The following is an 18875-nucleotide window of genomic DNA, read 5'->3' as shown; positions in this document are numbered from 1 at the left end:
CTCCCCTTTTTCCACAGACTGCTACAAATTTTAAAACATTGTCCACAGTGCAGCTGCCCATAACATCTGAGGTAAATCACACTTTATTAAATCAGTTCTAAGAGAGTAAAGAACAAAACTGTATCTCGTAATAAAATATATAAATTGGTCACTGTTCTGGTTTTTGCGAGTCTGAGAAGCAGCAACAGATGACAGCAAGTAAAGTAAAATAATTTAGAGCTGACAGAGTGAAAAATTCCTTCAGGTGATCTATAGTACAGCCTTTAAGAAATAATCTGGGGCTGACCAGTTACAGTTTGAATGCAGATATTGTGTGCAGTACACAGTTTTCACTATAACTCAAAGTGTTGGTTGTTGTGTGGTTTGTGGGTTTGTTTTTCTTTTTATTTAGGGGTGTATCATTTCAGCATCAAGTCACCATAATATTTAAATGCCAGATTAAAAAAAGCAAAAGGAGAGCTTCCTCCCTTAACTCTTTTGAGATGTATTATCCATATGCACATCCTCATTTCAAAGCATATCCTTCCCCATCCTCAAGGTGTAAGAATTTTGGCCAACAGCTCTCAGAGTTCATGTACAGGGCTCCAAGGCAGAGGATACACAGATTAGGACTGCAGAATATACATATGGATAATGCATGTCAAAGAAGTCCAGTTCAGACACAGAGAAATAACTTACCAAGTCCTCCTTTGAATTAATAACACTACTCACATGCTTAGAATCACAGAATTGTTGAGGCTGGAAATGAACTCTAAGAGGACATAGGAAAAATAATTACATAAAATCACATTAAGGCAGTTTTATTAAAAAATAAAATCAAATCAGATCCAGTCTGTCCAATACAGAAGTTTTAGAAAATTTTTTACACTTGCTTAGCTATAATAAACACCCCCCAAAACAGCTGTTTCCCTTCCAGCTGTAGGGCATGAACAGCAGTTAGCAAGTCTGGTTGGCTGTGTGCTGTGTGTAACTGCACTCAAAGTGTGCAGAACTAAACTACTGCACTTTTAAGCCATTTCTTCTTATACTATTAAGAAACGTCCAAGGGATGAAACTGAACAAAAATATTTTATTTTTATATTTAACTTCTAAATTATAGTATAATAAAAAATTTATTTCTGCAAAGGTCAGCTGCATCCTATTTTCAACAGTTGATGTGTTCATCTACAGGTACAAATCATGGCAACAACAATACTCATCATTCAAAATGCTGAACACACCACCATATCTTGAGCCTTCAGTTTTCCAATGTTTTTTCCACCCTCCCAGAAAATACATTATAAAACATCCAAACAATATCCACACACTTCAGTCTAGCAGAAATTAAGGGGATCCCTTCACTACAAACATTCTGTTTAGAGTTTACTAATGCTTGAAAATACTAGTAAGCTAACCTTTAATATGTGTGTTAACATATTTGTCTTTTAAAAAGTAACTTCTACAAGGATTTTTGCTGTTATTCTCATTACAGGAAAAATAAAGAATTCTTGCCAATTCAGTACTATGTCCTTCCAGTATCTCAATATACAAAATATTTTTCTAATTGTTTTAAGAACTGTGGCTTTGTAAAAAAACTATACTAGATCAGATTAAGTATTACTTCTCTCACTTTTGTACATTTTAAGTGTGGGCTGTCCTAATCTATATTTTCAATTAATTATTTCTTCTTAGTACATACAATATACCATTTCCACCTTAAGCTAAGAAGGAATTAAGGAATTTTTCTGGCCCCCCTTCTCTAACACATTTGACTGTCATCTGCATAGACCTTTTATAATGAACAAATGAGATTTGAAGGATTGTACAGCAAATTCTGAAGAAATAAAAATAAAAACATCAGTGACAAGTTATTCTTTGTGCAACTGCCTTCGCCCCTTTTCAAAACTCAGCTTTCTTAAGAGCTCAAAATGAAAACTTCATTTCATTTCATAATACCAATTCTGCTACTGAATTTAATGGAACATGGAAATCTCCCCAATCTTTAGTTTAGCATAAAATAACACTAGGTGAGCTGGGACTTCCCATGGCTGAAAGCAGCATTACCTTCACCAGCTAACAAAGAAATGGCAGTTTTGGCATTTCAATGCACAGCAGATCTTCAGCACACAAACTGTGGCACCTTTCTGCCTTGGCTTACCAAGCCAAACTCTCCCTCTACTAAAACAACAAGAACTGCACCAAAACAAGATCCTTCATAGCTGGATTTAGTGGAGGAGCATTTACCTCTAAATGATTCTACCTGGTTTGACCCAGGAATTTTTCAACTTCAAAGAATGGGAAAACACAGAGAATGTTGCCTTTCATACAGCCCAAGGCACAGCATTAAAAAAAAAAACATCATTGAAGGTGCAGATGGTTCACTGTGTACGTAAAGCTACCTAAACTTACTTAGATATTGCAAGTTTTGAGGTTTTCCAGTTTGTGTTCTCTGACATTCAGAAAGCAGGAGGAGTAAGGAACATGACATTAATGGACAAGGCCCTCCAGATCCAACACACACATCTAATTGATCACAGAATTCCATATTACAATTGCAAAGCACGTCCAAGTTCTGACATCGATGGTTATGTTCAAATAACTGATGCAGCACTTTCTTACTCCACCTGTGACAACAGTCTCAAGAGGCTTTTATTTGGAAATTCAAATGATTAAATATAAACTGATGCAAAAAAAACCCCAACCAAATAAAAACAAAAACAACCCATGAAAACAACCCAGGAGCTTTAAAGCTACTCAGCCAAAATCATCACTTGTTTAATAGTTCTAGCTCACACTATTAAAATGGATAATACAATGTAACAGTTAGCAATGTCTAATTCTCTTCTATCAAAACTGAGAGAATATTTGAGGTATTGGAATTCTCCCTTAGTTCTCCCTAAAGTAGCCTCCTGCTAGTGGAATGTGAATATGGGTTAAATGACACAGAATCTGCCTCCATAAGCAAAATTAGGAGGTGAGGTGAGGTGTCCTTTCCTATTTGCTGTTATCATGCTTATTATAATAGTGCCTAGAACTGCAGTTACATAGGTGTGTTTTACTTAGGAAAAGTTGCTCTTGGGAAACAGGAGGGACATTTTGGATGAAGATACAACCACCTGGTCACTGCAGAAAACAGGACATGCATGCTCTGTGCCTGTAAATAAACATGTCCATTGTAGTTTTTGCTTTTTTTCTTAATATAACACCAGCAACACTTCACTGTCTTAATCATTAAGTAATGATAAGTATTGTGAACTGCAAAGTAACTCACAGGCTTCTGTTTACTGGTTGGCTCAAAACAAAGTATTTCTGCCTGTTAACTGCTTGTCTTGGCTTGTTTTATCCCAGGTGATTTTGTAGCATCATGTCCTTGAAGGATAAAACGAACCCCCCCATAAAGCATCCTCATCTCATGGCTGAGCAAATCCAGAATGATATCTTCCATATAAAATCTGCTCTTCAAAGTATTCTTTCCATTAGCCTTTCCAGGAAGAAAATAGAAAACTTTGTTTCCATGGTATCACTCAGCATATGGAGGACTTATATTTTTCTCTGTTATAAAAATGATACTTCAGCCTCAGAATGGTGCTATTTGTGAGTCATCACAGCCAGACTGGGGAGGGGAGACAGGAACTTAATGCAGAATAGGAAGACATGCATTCATCTGAAATTAAATACTGAGACACATTAACATCTGGGAGAAAGAGGAGACTGAGGAAAGGAGCACATACATTTCTAAAAGAAAATTTCTTCCTATGGAGAATTTCTTGATCTCACCTTTGGCATTTTATCTTACTTCTGAAAAAAATCCTGCTTTCATTCACTACAACACTCCTGCCACCAAGTACATCAGCACTTAAAACTAGAGGCTGGACTACAAAATTTACTAAGACTTAATGTTCCAAGCTATTTTATGTCCAGCTGCAAAATTATTTCTAGCAAAAAATAGTATGATTATGGCATCTGTAAACAGTGTGATATCATGACATTTAAATTATAACAGGAATAATTTTGAAATGTATTCACTTCTATTTTTCCATGCTGCATTTTTCAAATCATGAAAGACTTGTTATAAAAAGACCAACAGATTAAAGTTTACTGGCCACAAAAAATGGAATAACAGATCTTCTTCAGGGAACTATTTTTTCCTTCAAGTAGGTTTAGTGCTGAGACAGTGTGGTAGTTAAATCCCAAACAGAGCTGTTGATAAAGTGGCAATGCATAACAACGTGGTAATGGATTACAAAGGAGCAATTGCCTGCAGTTCATCAGTATGGATGTGGCAATGAAGTTCTGCCTTACATATTCCAGGCACTAAGAACTTTGGAGCAGTGATTACAGGAGGTTCTTCTTCCCCTACAAAAGGAAAAAAAAGAAGTGAGATTTGTTAATTGAAACACTGATTTTGGACTTGGTCAACATTTTAGAAACAATGCAAAGAAAACTTATGCAAACCCTCTGGACCATCCTGCCATACATCCCAGAGGCTGAACTACCACACTCAGCAACACCTTATCTAAAGAAACAATACTCATTTTCTCCCCAGGCAGGACATCTTAGGGAAGGCCTTACTAGTGAATGGACCTGGTAAAGCCTTGGTTGTTGGTGCTTCCTCAAAATTAAACTGGTTTGAATTTCAGTTGAGGATGCCCAATATGATGATCTCTTTGAGAATCTTTTCTCTGCAGATCAGTAATCTGCACAGGACCTACACTGAAAGACAGGAAGTATTACTAATTATGTGACTATGTAAATAGCATTAAAAATAATGTGACTTATGATTTTAATTTCAAAGATTAAATAAAACTGTCCTTTAAAGAAGAAAGATCTACTTTGAGATGCTCAATGACAGAGCTATTGATGTCTGTTCTGACAAAGCAATGGGTAAAAAATAGGTAGCCAGGAGAGAAATGGTAGTGTGAATTCAGAGTAATAACTTGGCCATGTCCATCTCTTACAACAAAAGCTAAAAAATTCTATTTATTCCTCCCACTATCAGGCATATCAATATTAGGGCTATATATGTTTTTTATGTCTGGGACAGTAAAGAGATTTAATGGGTTGCACTCTAGTAGGCAGATGATGTTCAGTTCTAGATACTGTCTCTCCTTTGCATCCTGTACCCAATTAGGATCTGATTTGGGAGAGGGGAGGTTTGAGGGAGAGTCAGTCAAGGAGGTGCTTTTGGATAGGGACAGTAAATGGGAAAAGGGAAGAAATTATTGTGGTTTATTAAGACATTGGAACATCAGTGTTAAGATCCAACTCTCCCAGCCAGAGCTATAATGTTTAACCTCTACAGCTGAAGCATGTTAACAAGTAGGTATGTGACTGGAGAATTAATTACTGCAAAGACTGGCTCTTTCTTCCAGTGCCCCCTTGCAGCTGGGATACCCAGCTGACAGTTCAGTGATTGAATCAGGAGGGGAACACTGGCAAAGCATTCTTACAGAGAGGCCATACATTCTAAACCAGCATCCTACTGTCATCCAACACTAGAACCGTTGCAGAGATCACCATCCCACAAATGTCAGAGAAGGCTAAGTTAGAAGACTGTAGGAAATTAAAGAATACAGTATGGGTTTTGAAAACAAGGCTATTTGTGTTTTAAGTGATTAGATCAGTAAATCTGTTCATTTTTTTTCCCTTGAAAATTTTTTCCGGTTTTAACTACTTTGTCCTACAGACTATCTATCTTATAAATATACACACTACATCTGTAGATTGAGATCTACATTCTCTTCCTCCAAGATAATTCTGGCATCAAACATTAGTTATGAATTACCTTATTAATAATAAAAAATTAATTTAGCCAAGAGAAAAGTCTAATAAATTAGCTCACTGTCAAGACTCACTGTAGAAAGCAGAACAGTATCCCACCATCCAAATGGAATATTCACCTGTGGTAGCCACTTAAAGAAAATCTCAGCAAAGAGCACTTTTATCATACGAACACAATTGCTGGAACATTCCACACTGATGTAGTTGTGATGCCAGTTCAATATGCTGTAACTAAGTAAAGCCAGATCAGCTTTTATATAGCCTGAGGCAAAATTTACACCTTCTAACTGGAGGCTTCTAAGCTGGGTATCTATTTTGGAGAGCGTCTTCCAAGCATCTAAATTCCTCCAGTGAAACCCATTTGTCCATTCCCCCAGCCCTGTATCTGATGAGAAGCCTGATGTCATTCTGAAACCTGAGTTAATCACAGTACAGATGATATCCCTCAAGGTTTCAGTATGTGCTGGAGCAAAATAGGGTGTCAGGTTTAGATTTATGGCTGTCTGTGAGAATGCTTCACCATATCACCCTCTTGATTAAACCACACAGCTGTCAGCTGGAATCCCAGCTGCCAAGGAGTCCTTGGAAGAAAGAATTCTCTCCAAGAATAGGTCAATTAATGAGAAGTGATTTATTAATAGAAATTTAGTGAAATCTTACCTTGCTAAGACTCCCCCACACACTATAAGTTAAGAAAAAGATTCATGTTTCTAACGTTACCAAAAGCTGTTTTACCATCTTTATACAATGCTTACCTTCCTCTGCAGCCTCCTATATTGCTCCTCACATATTATCTTACCTATTTTGAGATGGTAGAAATATGCTCACAGTAACTGAATATAATTTTTGAAACTGCTCTATCTTACCTAAACCTGACGATGAAGAAACACTTCCTGTAATGGAAGATGTTTCCATTTGGTCTGTCAATAGTCCTTCCATTAAAGGTAAAGATAATTCAGATGAAGGAACAGACGAATCGTAGATTCCAGAATCTCGAGGCATGTCTTTTGAAGCTTTAACAACGTGTAACAGTGGCTGAAGAACAGAGCTGCCACCACCTTGAATGTCCTGAGTTTCTATATCTTCTCCAAGGTTTAAGTGCTGAATTATACAGTGAGAGTCTGAATTCCCTGCTGAAATAATATTTACATCTGTTTTCAGGTAAAAATCGCCATCCATCACCTGTTTATTCACTAAGTCATTTAAAACCAAGCCTGAATCAAATTTTTCCATGACAGGCTCCGAGTAATGTAAAGAAGGTGGAGGGAAGGGAATAAATTGTTTCTCAAACCAATCTGGTTCCTGATCAATGAACTGATGCATGTTGCAAATAGCAACATAGAGGGACCTCCCAGATTTGCTCCTGAAGTAATTCCTTTTGCTAATGTTAACGGGAAACACCTCTGAGTCCTGTACACTGAGATCTCTGGAGTGTAAATGTGAATACAGCTGAGGCAGATTGTCCATGAGTTTGTATTTTGTGCTCAGATCCAGAATAGCAGGGATGTCTCCTTCACAGGAGTAATCAAAGTAGACTGCAATGAACTTGCACAGGTCAGCTGAATTCTGCTTTGCTTGACGAAGCTTCTCTGCAACAGTCAACACAGCAAACAGAAAGAGTTCTCCCTTCCCTGCATCTTTGGTTACCCCTCTGTGCTTCCAGGTCTTTTTTTCAACAAAGTATTTCATTCCTTTGGAACATACAATGATGATAAACTGGGACTCATTTATTTTTTTAACAAGCCACTCCTTCTGATCTTCTTTACAATTTTTTAGATCTTCCCACAAATCTAGAGCCACCTAGGAAAAGAAAAAAAAAGGCCTTTTGGTTCATATTAATTTTTAGATTATTACATATATTTGCTAATAAAACTTAAATGAGTTACACTGAGTCAGCCTCTCAATCTGACAATTGAGAATTACTGGTAAGTTTAACTACTTGATGTCCTTGATGCTGGTTTACAAGAAAAATAAGTAATAATTAACACAACATTGACAGTGGACAAGCTGGAATCAGTCAAATAAATAATGTCAGTAGCTCTTTACCAACATAAGCACAGCCTCACACTCATCCTAAACTTTGCTTGTGGGCTGAAAATTTCCCTGGGCTCAGGAAGTGGGAAAACTTTTATTTATTAAAAAAAAAAAAAGAAAGAATGCTAGTTACTGTATGTAACCATTTTGCTGCTCATTTATTACTTAAAGAAAAACATACCTAATTATACCAGTGTTACATACAAATTTATGGAACCAACATGTAACTGCAAAGCCAAGTAGCTGAAAGTAAACCAAAACCTTAAAATATAAAAGCACTATGGACTTGATACACAGCAATCTCTCTTGAGGAATAAAAAGAACATAGAAAATAGGGCTAGATCCACTAAATTACAATTTACTTATGTGATCAAATTAGATTTTATCAATCCACAATAAACAATTGTGCTTGCCTCAAACAACTGAAACCATTGTATATCTGGGTCCAAAATGTGCTGAATGTAATGGAAACAACAGACAGAATTGTTTAGATTGAAAAAGACCATTAAGATCAAGTCCAAGAATTAACCCAGCACTGTGAAGTCTACCACTAAACCATGCCCCTAAGTGCCACATTCATCTATCACCTTTTGCATGTTAATGTAATCTGATGCCAAGAATTTTCATATCTAGATAGAAACATAATTAGTGCCTATACTATCAAGTCCTCCCACTTAGGAAGCAACAAAGCAGCAGCTTTATCTGATAAGTTCTGCAAATTTTATCCTAAGAGTCATTTTATTTTGTACTTTGACAGATTTTCTGACTGGATGGTCATCGTGGGTTCCTTCCAACTGGACAATTCCGTTCTATCCATGGGGGAGAGAAGTCGTTTTACTGCTCTTGGGAGGTACTCTGAGAAAGGTACAATGCAGGTAGTTTTGTGTATGTTTTTGTTTTTATTCTTCAAAATCTGGTCTGATCTGCTGCCTGTGAGAAAGGATTTTTATTATGGTCATGTTATTATTTTAAATGGCTATTAAATGCCACTGGTTTTGTCCTTTATGAGAAAACACTCCTATTCCATCTGAAAAATACTTGTGTAACTGTTCCATTATGCATTGAGTATCACTTTTTATATTAAACTCCACAGCTTTAATAACAACATGTATTATTTCTGTTTGTAGATGGCATCAATATTTTGTTATATAAATTTTAAATTATGCCTGAGACCAATTATTCCATGGTTCATAGTTACAGCAGTAACAGCTCACCTTAACATTAGTCCAAAGAGGCACAGTGTGGCAGGGCTAAAGTACATCTCTTAAAGGGGGATTCAAGCAAGTTATTCATAAAGCACCTTACTTGAACTATTTTAAACTGATGAACAAATTGTGACCCCACTAAAAACGTGAGGCCTCCGTTGTGTTACTGTGTTTGGGCACCAGAGAGCAGACTTGCTGCAACGAAACCCAGCTGCAGCTCATCCCCTTTACAGCCCAGTGGGGGAGGAAAAAATGCAGCCAAAAGAGACTAACGATTGCCCTGCCTTTTTCCATTTGAAAAGTGAAAGACCGGCCACATGGTGATTATATTTTAGAAACTGGTATGAGATCCTAAGCCTAGTCAGTCAAAGTAACAATTTGAATCTCTCACAGCTTTCAATCAAAACCAAGAAAAAGAGTTACTGATTTTACAGCATTAATAGAAGTAAAAAAATAAAAATCAATTAAAATGAATATATAATGTCCACAATTTATCCTAATTACAGTTTTTGCTCTATGAGTAGGAGTTTTTACATATTCAACTACTTTTAAATTACATATTTTAGGAAAACTTAAGTATATAAGGTAGACAGCAATACCTCTGTGGCTGCTGGCTATAAAGATGCAAGACTTACTAAACAGAAAAAGTACTTAATACAAAACAAGCTAAACACGGTTGAACGAAGGTCCTGGAATCCTCATTTCCTAATTTTCCACCGTTCTGTTGCCTTTTTTTTTGTTACACTGTATATGATCTGTTCATTTCCCCAATTAAAGAAAATTTATACAGACAATATTTAGCAAAATAACAAAAGTTATCTCTGTGAAAAGGAGAGATCGAAATACCTCATTTCCAAGCACACAGTTTTGGGAATGCTGTTTCAATTAAGGAAAAGTTGTTTAGAGAAGCAATGCTGAATTTACCTCACAGCCACAAAAGTCCTGAAGAAAATAAGCAAAGCACTGGATGACATTAATGTGTTTCTGGCAATCTTTACTGGAATAGCAGATGAACACTTTTGGCCGGGGATGAAGTCTTTCCACATGGAGACCTGCAGCATATGCTGAAGATTCTGAGCTCTCCTCATCTAGATGGGAATATATATTTTCTAAATTGGAAGAGAGAAGAGAGTTCACACTATAAAGTTTTGTTTTGGCTTTTTAGAACTTTTGTAGGCTCTTTACTAATGCATACAGTAAGGACTTTTTTTCTGAAGATCTGTCTTTCCATCCTGGGAAAGAAAAGTTGCACACAGTCTATTTATCCAGCTTATGAGTTGGTACATGTGGGACACACTTTCAAAGTGAAATGTGAAGTTATTTCTGTAGCACTCAAAAAACTCAAGAAAGATTTTACAAATACAATGAGGTTATTTCACCTCTATCCAGCTTCAACAGTCTTCACGTCTCTGTTCAAATATTATAAGCCATAAAGATGTATCATCAAGAGTTTCCTGTCTAACAAAGTCTCTTGTTTTAAAAAAAAAACTAAACCACAACACAAGCCAGGTAAGAAAATTAAACTCCAGGAACACAGATCACTTCAGAATATCATCCAGGATCTCTCTAGTGTATACATACATACAATGTGTTTGGACATTAATTTGACATTAATTTGAATTAAGATATGATTAATTTAAATCAAAACAGCTATTAGTGTTTCTTTCCTTGCATAGATGCTTTTATGCTGGAGCATAAAAGTCTGGCCTTATGCCAGACTAATTCAATCTAGTTCTACAGCTGATTAAGCTAATTTGGAATAAAGCATGAGAATTTCAAAATACAAATATCCATCTAGGGATTTAATTTAGAACAATTCATCAGGAATAAGTATTCTGGAACAACTCTCTCTGTAGACAAATCCTCAGTGATTTGTCTGGGGTTTTTGTTGGAACTGTGCTAGCTGTGAGCAAAGGGATAGCTACAGAAGAGCAGAAGGTAAAAGGATTTAACCCAGCTGGCATATAGCACTTGCACTGTATCTCAGTGCCAAAATTCAGGTGGATAACACAGATATGTGAGGCTTGGAGAAGTAATCTCTTTTTCCATATTCATGAAACCACATGATTCTCTAAATTCTATAATGCTGATGGATTTTTAACATCTCAATGTATCAAGTGCTGCTTGCCAGCTCCTGGATACAGAGGAGAGGGAAGTCAGCAAGGAGGGCTGGAATCTAAGTTAGAAAAACATCTGCAGGCAAATCTTAGAAAGAGTAAATTTAGGAAGATGGCTTAGGATGAAATGTAAAGGCAACTTCCAGTAAAGTGAGCGAATCTGGAATAATAGATATATGTAATATTCCAGACAGCACTCTGAACTGTATTGGCATCACACGGTTTTACTTCCCTTCTGATTTAAAATAAATAAATATTAGACATTTCTGAGTGAAATAAGAGAATGAATTGGAATGTTTAAAACAAATTACCAGCAAGCACTGATTAAGAATTTGCTACAGGTTTCAACACACAAAAAAGCTGTGGGGAGGAAGGACAGAGAAAAAGAAAAGAAAGCTCTTCAGAAAAAGGTATTTCTAGAATTAGCCTACCAATTAAGACTATTTTGGTTGCAAAAGTGTATCTTTAAATGAAACCCTGTACTGAATAACCCCTCCTACCTTGCTGTTTCTTGCGGCACATCACTGTGAAAAGGGTTGCAAATGCTGAAATAACAACTAAAGGGACGGTGATGGCAATGGCTCTGATCGGTCCCGCCCACGGAGAATGCACTGGGGAAAATAAAGCACAATTATTCCTATGCAAATTAGCTGTATTACAATTATCTAATCAAATCTTCACACTGGGAATGCAAAACTGCTGCAGTACACTATTATCAGGTAATTCTCAAATATACAGGAGGATCAAACACCATGTTCTGCTCCAGTTTAAATAGGTTTTATGCTGGTTGCCCCCCCCACCACAGCATTAGTGTGGCCAACCCAAGTACCAAGAGCTGCTCATCAACTCACACCTCCCCAGAACAACTTTACATCAGGTGTAGTTTTGATAAGACACGCAGTGGTCATTTGGACCCGACAGGGTTTTGTTCCAGGGTGCTGAACCAGCCACTTGGAAAGAACAGTCTTCCTGCAGATATGACCTTAAGCAATGCCCACTAGGATTCAGTCCATTTTGCCCATTGCTTCCATCTGTGGCTTTTTTGTATCTGCAGCTACATCTTGAAATCCCTGTTTAGCTTCTCAAACACAGGTCTGATCCATTGGCATGCAGAGCATTCACCTGACAGGTTTTCCAGATGGCTTGGTTTGATTTCAGAGTTGAAGGACACAGCCAGGTGATGTGTTTGAGCTGTTCTCACAGTTCCTTTACATTATTTCCACACTGTTATGCTGCATACAATATCAATTGTATGCAATTAAGGATATGATTCTTCATATCCACATATACAACATAAGCCACCTTCCCACAAGGATTTCCAGTGATGTACTGATCTAAACTCCACTAAATACAAACGTGCAGAGATGCACATGTGTATGTACAAGTGTGCATGGCCACTCTCTTTTGATTAGGTCAAAAAATCCCAGCACAATTGCCTCAATAGTCTTGATTATGGCAAACAAAGAACAAATAGAGACATTTCCAACATAATTAGAACTGAGTCTAAATTAATAAAGCTAAATATAATATCTTGTTTAAAAGACAGAACTCATACCTGGTTTAAGCGCATAGTGCATTGTTTTCCTTGTTGTATTGGTGTCATCAACCAGCTTGGAAAAGCAAAAGAGGAATTTTATTTATTTTCTGCAATATAACTCTATAAACTATAACTATATCTAACTATACAAATAACTAAAAAAGCTTTCATGACCAAGTGTGAAGAAACTTATTCAGCAAGTTAAAACTAAAGACCAGCACAAACTGGTATAATAAAAACTGACCAAACCACAAAATTACAATTAAAAAACTATAAAAATCAAAGTCCAGGAATTATGCAGGTCCACACTTCAATTTAAGGCACAGATGAAACTGCTACACACTCAGGGAAGTGAAGTTATGGAAAGTTCAAGAACCGTCTAAAAAATTTATTTGCCCAAGGTACTTCAGTAGGGATGCCTGAAGTCCAATTTTATGAATGTGATTTGAATACTTTAATTTTAGTTGATTTTTCCATTATCATTCTCATTTAGCTGTTGCACAAAAGACAATTTATAAATATTACCTCAATTATATAATCCCCCGGAGATACATTTTGGAGAACACAACTTGTAGTGTCTGTGTTTTGCTCCTACATCAAAGAAAGAATACTTTGCAAGCCATTCACATAGTTTTAAAGCCTAACAAACAATACATTCACATTGATCTACAAATATGCAATGCCCCCTTGTATTAACACACCTTAAACCAGTAAAACTAAGTCTCTCCATTCAACTGTACAATCTCTGCCCGTGGGACTAAAATATGATTAATTATTAAAAAAAACCCACCCTTATACATGAACTCTACATTATGCCCTGAAGCTCCACAGCTTTCAGACATTCAGGATGAAAGGTTGGCCAGTGAGAACAAACTTGCCATTGGATAATAACCAAAGTTAAGGAAGACAACACAGCAAGTTGCAATTCCTATAACAAGACTCAGACACAGGGCTGCACAAACCACAGAGAGCCGAAATTCCACACACAGCCTAACCCAAGAGCTGCCCCATGATACCAGCTCTAGGTGGGTAATCTACTAAGTGGTCAAATCTGGTGCAAAGGTGAAATTAAAAAGTAGGAAATAATACATATAAAAAAATAATAAAACAATTTGAAGTACTAATAAGTTGTAGGGTTTTCAAGAGAGAGAACAGTGTCTCCCCATTTGCTTATATTATCCAGGTCCATATGGATTGGTTTTGATTGGTGAGTTCTATCACAGAACAATTATTATTTACATAAATAATACCAAATAGTTTAAAAATTTTAAAACTGATACTATTTTATATTTAGTTGATAATGCTTCTATAAGAACATCTGTTAATAGATTTGGTGCTTTTAAGAGCTGGCCACGTACCTGTTTGCAGGTCTTTTGCTTAAATGGCCCTTCATGCTTGAGTTTGTAGTGAAGAAAGTAATATCTAAACCCGAAGCTGTGAGGTGCATGATCAAAGGACACTTGCATGTTAAAACCCTGCTGGGTAACATTCACATTCCTTGGCTTCCAGTCTGTCAGAGGAGATATTCATGAATTGAAAAATGACTCTTCAGGTACAGTAACTTTTTGTAAGATGAGAATACAAGAAGTGTTACATTTTACTTACAAGGTTTGCAGACAAGGTTTTCTGGCTGTAGCAACAATTCACATGCTACAAATATACAGAAAAATTATTAATTATACAGTATCAATATGCTATGCTATGCTATTTAAACAAAAAAACATGGGCAAAACTAAGGAGTTCATCAGTTTGAATACCTCCACTTTTCCCCCAGACTCTTATATGCCTGGACTAAATATATTTTGCAAACTTAACTTCTTTGTTACAAATTCAAGTCCCTTCTCATCTTTATATGAGAAACACAGCTCCACTAATTTGAAAGTAGCATTCCTTAGTGAGACAAAAGGGATAACACTAGGCACAGCACATCAGGAAAGGAAGTTGAAATTAGCCTTAAATACATTTATTCAGAATAAATATGTACACTGAGCACTATTACAAATGTTACTGTGGTCTGCATCAATAAACAGACTTGAAAATACTTAAGAAAGTCTTATAAGGGAAAAAACCAAACCTAAGCGGGACAAATATCAACATTTCACCCCAAAGGGCAGTACTGAGTCACGTGCAATACTTACATCTGGTTCGGAAGAAAAATGGGTGATAATTACTTTCATTTTTAATGGAAGGAAAAGGAACAATCTTTACAAAGTAATCTGTTTCAAACTTCAAATTTACAAAGGGCTGGGATTCCACTTCCTACAAAAAAGACAAGATTGCAACATATTTCAAAATCAACTATCATAACTGAAAGTGTTTTTTTTTTTAAACAAGCCAAGAGTTTTGCAATCAAAAGCAGAAATTAATACACTAAGAATTCTTTATCTACCCCTCCATTCCACTTTGACATAAGGAATCTCAATACAGAGTTGGATGTGGGCACCTTTGCTACAAGGAAAAGGCTGAGAGAACTGGGAGTGTTCAGCCTGGAGAAGGGAAGGCTTTGGGGTGACCTAATTGCAGCCTTCCAGTACCTGAAGGGAGCCAATGAGAGAGAGGGAGAGATTATTTACAAGGGCCTGGAGTGACAGGACAAGGGGGAATGGCTTCAAACTGAAAGAGAGTAGGTTTAGATTGGATATTAGGAAAAATTCTTCACTGCAATGGTGATGAGGCCCTGGCACAGACTGCCCAGAGAAGTCGTGGCTGCCCCATCCCTGGAAGTGTTGAAGGCCAGGCTGGATGGGGCTCTGAGCAACCTGGGATAGTGGAAGGTTCCCTACCCACAGCAAGGGGGTTGGAACGAGATGAGCTTTAAGGTCCCTCCCAACCCAAACCATTCTATGATGATAAACACTTCCGAGACTACTCACACAACCAAATAACAATGAAATTTTTCTTGAAACAAAGCACTTACTGTTCGCTTAAAACCGGGGTTGAGCTGCTTTGGATCTTTTAAAACCATCTGCTGGCATTGTCTTCCCTCTGATTTTAACTCCTCAAGTATTACTCGAAATCCTTTCAGGTATTCAATCCCTACAAACAGCAGGGCATTTAAAGAAGATCAATATTTCAGAATGCATAATGTGGTATTTTATTGAGTATATTTCATTTGTCTTTAAAAATAAAACTTACCAGTCATATGAACTGCTTGTATTTAATATCCATTGTTATATGTCACTTCTTCCTGCATATTCTATCTTGCCTATCCAGAATTCAGTCTTTGGCAAAGGCTGCAATTACTACATACTTGTGCAATGCTTAGAGCAGAGGGGCCCACAGCTCAGCTGGGGCTTCCAAATTATCACTGCAATTTAACTTATCATTACCTTCTTCACCCTCAGGAATACTTTATAGTAACTTCACATTTCCATTGTTAGCAAAGAAATACAACCTTTTCCTGGCAAATTATGGAAATATTCCTTTATAACATTTTCCAATAATTTCTGAAACTACTAGATTAAAGTGATAGTGATTGTTACAACTTCTTTAGTTCTAGTACAGTATGGGATAATAGAAAACTTGACCTAAATGGAATGGAATTTATTCCAGTGTGTGTATACTTCCAGTTATTTGTAACTGATGCCAGAACTACACCCATTTTGTTCAAGTTACTCGAACACAACTCATCTCAGCACAGTGTCTTTACAATTTTCTCATCACAGAATTACTTCATTACATGATTAAACTCAGTCACAGTGATGTGAGTGTCCCAGGATAATGCCAGTGTTACCCTGGGACAGTTTTGTGGCTCAGGTATCAAAGGCATTGCATTGCTCTTCAAGACTTAACTATTCCATCTAATTACATCTTTTCAACAGCATTACATATGGCAGAACAAAGATTTATCAAAGACACACACACAGCTTTTGTAAGCTAAATGCTACAGAAATAAAAAATGAATTAATTTCAGTTTATGCTATGCTTTCAAACAAAAAAATAAAATCCCCTTTCCCTCTACTACTTACCAATGGCATTTGCTGTCCAAAGTATCATCACAGCAACCTGTTCCTGGCAGGCATACTGACTGATAGTGATGTTCTGCACGTCCCCGATCACGTGTCTGCCCACTGAGTTCAGGTAAGGTGTACAGTCTAAAAATATGGGGGAATAAACACTTTAAGAAAAACATTCTAGCTGACATAAATTTCCTAATATTTCTTCACTACTGAGCAAAGTGCAAGTGCACTGTTTTCTCTAAAATATAAGTACTTTATACTGAATCTAGATGAAGTTTGTGTCTCAAGATACAAAAACCCACAAAACTTTATGAACCCTTGAGCACAGCCACTTTCACCAGTTGCAAAGCTCTAGTTCACAGGATTCCCAAGGAAATCCCCAGTTTACACCCCCAGTATAGCCCATACCACATGACACATGTTGGGACTCCCAAAAGAGAGCAGCTTTTTCTCATAATTGTTCAAAAGAATACTGACATTATTTTGTGCATGTACAGTGCTCAGAGCAAGAGAATACTGTTCAATGATCAGGCACATATGAGAACAACAGACCACATAAAGCTTGAGAACTGGTGCTCAAGAAGTGCTTTTCAACCAAGATATTGCCTGATCCTGACCACAGAGAACCTGCAGCCTAAATCCATCTCCTCTCCGCCGTCCATTCAGTAGCCACACCCCTGTAGACCATTTTACTGCCACTGGATCCAGTCAGGACTGCTTTTGTCTTGTTATCATCACAAAATACAGTGTATTCCCTAAAGTTACAGCTCCACAAACATGTGATTGTAGAAAACTTCAGCCTTCATTAAGGAAACAAAACATAAGAAAAACATTCCCGACTTTGTTGTTGAACTTGACAAGAAAACAAATAACCCCAAATTTTATTACTTTTAAAGCCTTACAATACTCAGGCTCATATTTTGTGGCAGGAAGAGAAGTAGCAGTCAGGGAATTCAATAGTTCTGGAGCGCACTACACACGAAGGTGTGTGTGCACAAACGGACTTTCTGCTTCTGAACAAGTGAAGCCAACAAAATCCAGAAGAAGTTGACTATATACGTTACTGACTGATGATTAATTCTAAAAAACCTGAGATAATCTATATGCTATGTTTTGTCTGTGCAGAGCTTGTAGAAAAGAAACATGAAAAATCAAGTGCTATGATATGCCAGTACAGGAAATTTGAATTTAATTCAGAGGTGTGATCTTAAAGGCAAGGAAAGAAAAATTATTAACTGTAAAGGAGACTTAGAAAATGGCTTTTTACTATGAATAACCACAGCAAGGGGTCTTTTATATAACTGTCCCAGACACAAGAATAGAACAGTTTGCACAACACTGCCTTTGACAAAAGCTGGGCAGTTGGTACTTCCACTGCTGTTTGTAGAATTCTGTTGCTATGAGTGAACTCAGTGACAGCATGAACTTCCTGTTAGGAGGAGAGAGGATCTCTTTCAATGGAAAGTTTGAAGTAACTGGGTTTTTCTATGTCTGGATCTAATTAATAGCAAGCCCAAGATTTTGGATCCTGGTTACTAGAATTTTATGGTCAAATGACAATTTGCCAAAATGGAATATAGCACAAATGTCTGAAGTTTAACTGCAAGTCACTGATTCCCATTTTTAAAGAACAGCAGATTTAGGAAGAAAACAGCATGGAAAAAATCACACTTTCCAGGAACCCACTTCTTTTACTTGAATACAAGTGACATACTAAAAAATACAAACATTTGTGTTTCACCTGAATAAACAGTCTAACCAATCACTTTAAAAACATAAACCACACTTTGCTAGAGTTGCAGTGTGGCAAAATAAAAGCCTTTAAAAATCACAGCCAGCAAGCCAAATTCTCTTTTGTGCTGGCCTGGCTTATTCACAGTAAGTATGTATTTCCATATCATGTTAGCTCTTTAGTCTTCATATCTGCAAACTCTTTTCCTAGTACTGCAGAACTCAAGTAACTTCTTTGTCCAGGAAGCATTCAGTGCCAGGAGAGTTTTCAGTTAATACTTCTCTTTGGTTAAACACAGTTTCTGGTGCCAGAATTAATGGAAAAAACACAACCCATACTGGGAATTAAACAGACTCATTGTGTTAACTAAATGTGGGGATCTCTGTTCTGACTGGTATTATTTCCTGGTTTTCTTTACACAATTAAAAAAAAAAAACACACCACCTCTTTTGTAGTGACCACCTAACCCTTGTACAATCTGGCACAGTTGCTCATTTTAAATACTAAGATCAAATTAGATTAAAAAATAAT

The 18875-nt window shown here is 36.8% G+C and overlaps 1 protein-coding gene across 4 annotated transcripts in view; it reads right to left on the bottom strand.

The window, feature by feature from the left end:
* Nucleotides 1-1049: 1049 nt before the first annotated feature.
* The window catches only part of IL17RD (interleukin 17 receptor D), a 58442-nt gene continuing 40616 nt past the window's right edge, over nucleotides 1050-18875 (bottom strand). For 3 of the 4 annotated variants that reach the window (XM_064667621.1, XM_064667622.1, XM_064667619.1), the window contains exons 3-13: nucleotides 16622-16747; nucleotides 15571-15689; nucleotides 14792-14912; nucleotides 14259-14303; nucleotides 14012-14163; nucleotides 13179-13244; nucleotides 12672-12726; nucleotides 11617-11727; nucleotides 9924-10108; nucleotides 6627-7560; nucleotides 1050-4335 (exon numbers count right to left, since the gene is read on the bottom strand). In XM_064667621.1, the coding sequence (XP_064523691.1) occupies nucleotides 4220-4335; nucleotides 6627-7560; nucleotides 9924-10108; nucleotides 11617-11727; nucleotides 12672-12726; nucleotides 13179-13244; nucleotides 14012-14163; nucleotides 14259-14303; nucleotides 14792-14912; nucleotides 15571-15689; nucleotides 16622-16649 (1932 nt within the window). In that variant the 5' untranslated portion in view covers nucleotides 16650-16747 and the 3' untranslated portion in view covers nucleotides 1050-4219. Of the gene's footprint in view, nucleotides 4336-6626; nucleotides 7561-9923; nucleotides 10109-11616; nucleotides 11728-12671; nucleotides 12727-13178; nucleotides 13245-14011; nucleotides 14164-14258; nucleotides 14304-14791; nucleotides 14913-15566; nucleotides 15690-16621; nucleotides 16748-18875 lie in introns of all 4 variants that reach the window. The other variant, XM_064667620.1, reaches the window with a different exon arrangement.

Source organism: Pseudopipra pipra, chromosome 11, assembly GCF_036250125.1.
Source record: "Pseudopipra pipra isolate bDixPip1 chromosome 11, bDixPip1.hap1, whole genome shotgun sequence".
In the NCBI taxonomy this organism is placed as follows: Eukaryota; Metazoa; Chordata; class Aves; order Passeriformes; family Pipridae; genus Pseudopipra; species Pseudopipra pipra.
This window is presented reverse-complemented; position numbering and strand designations above follow the sequence as displayed.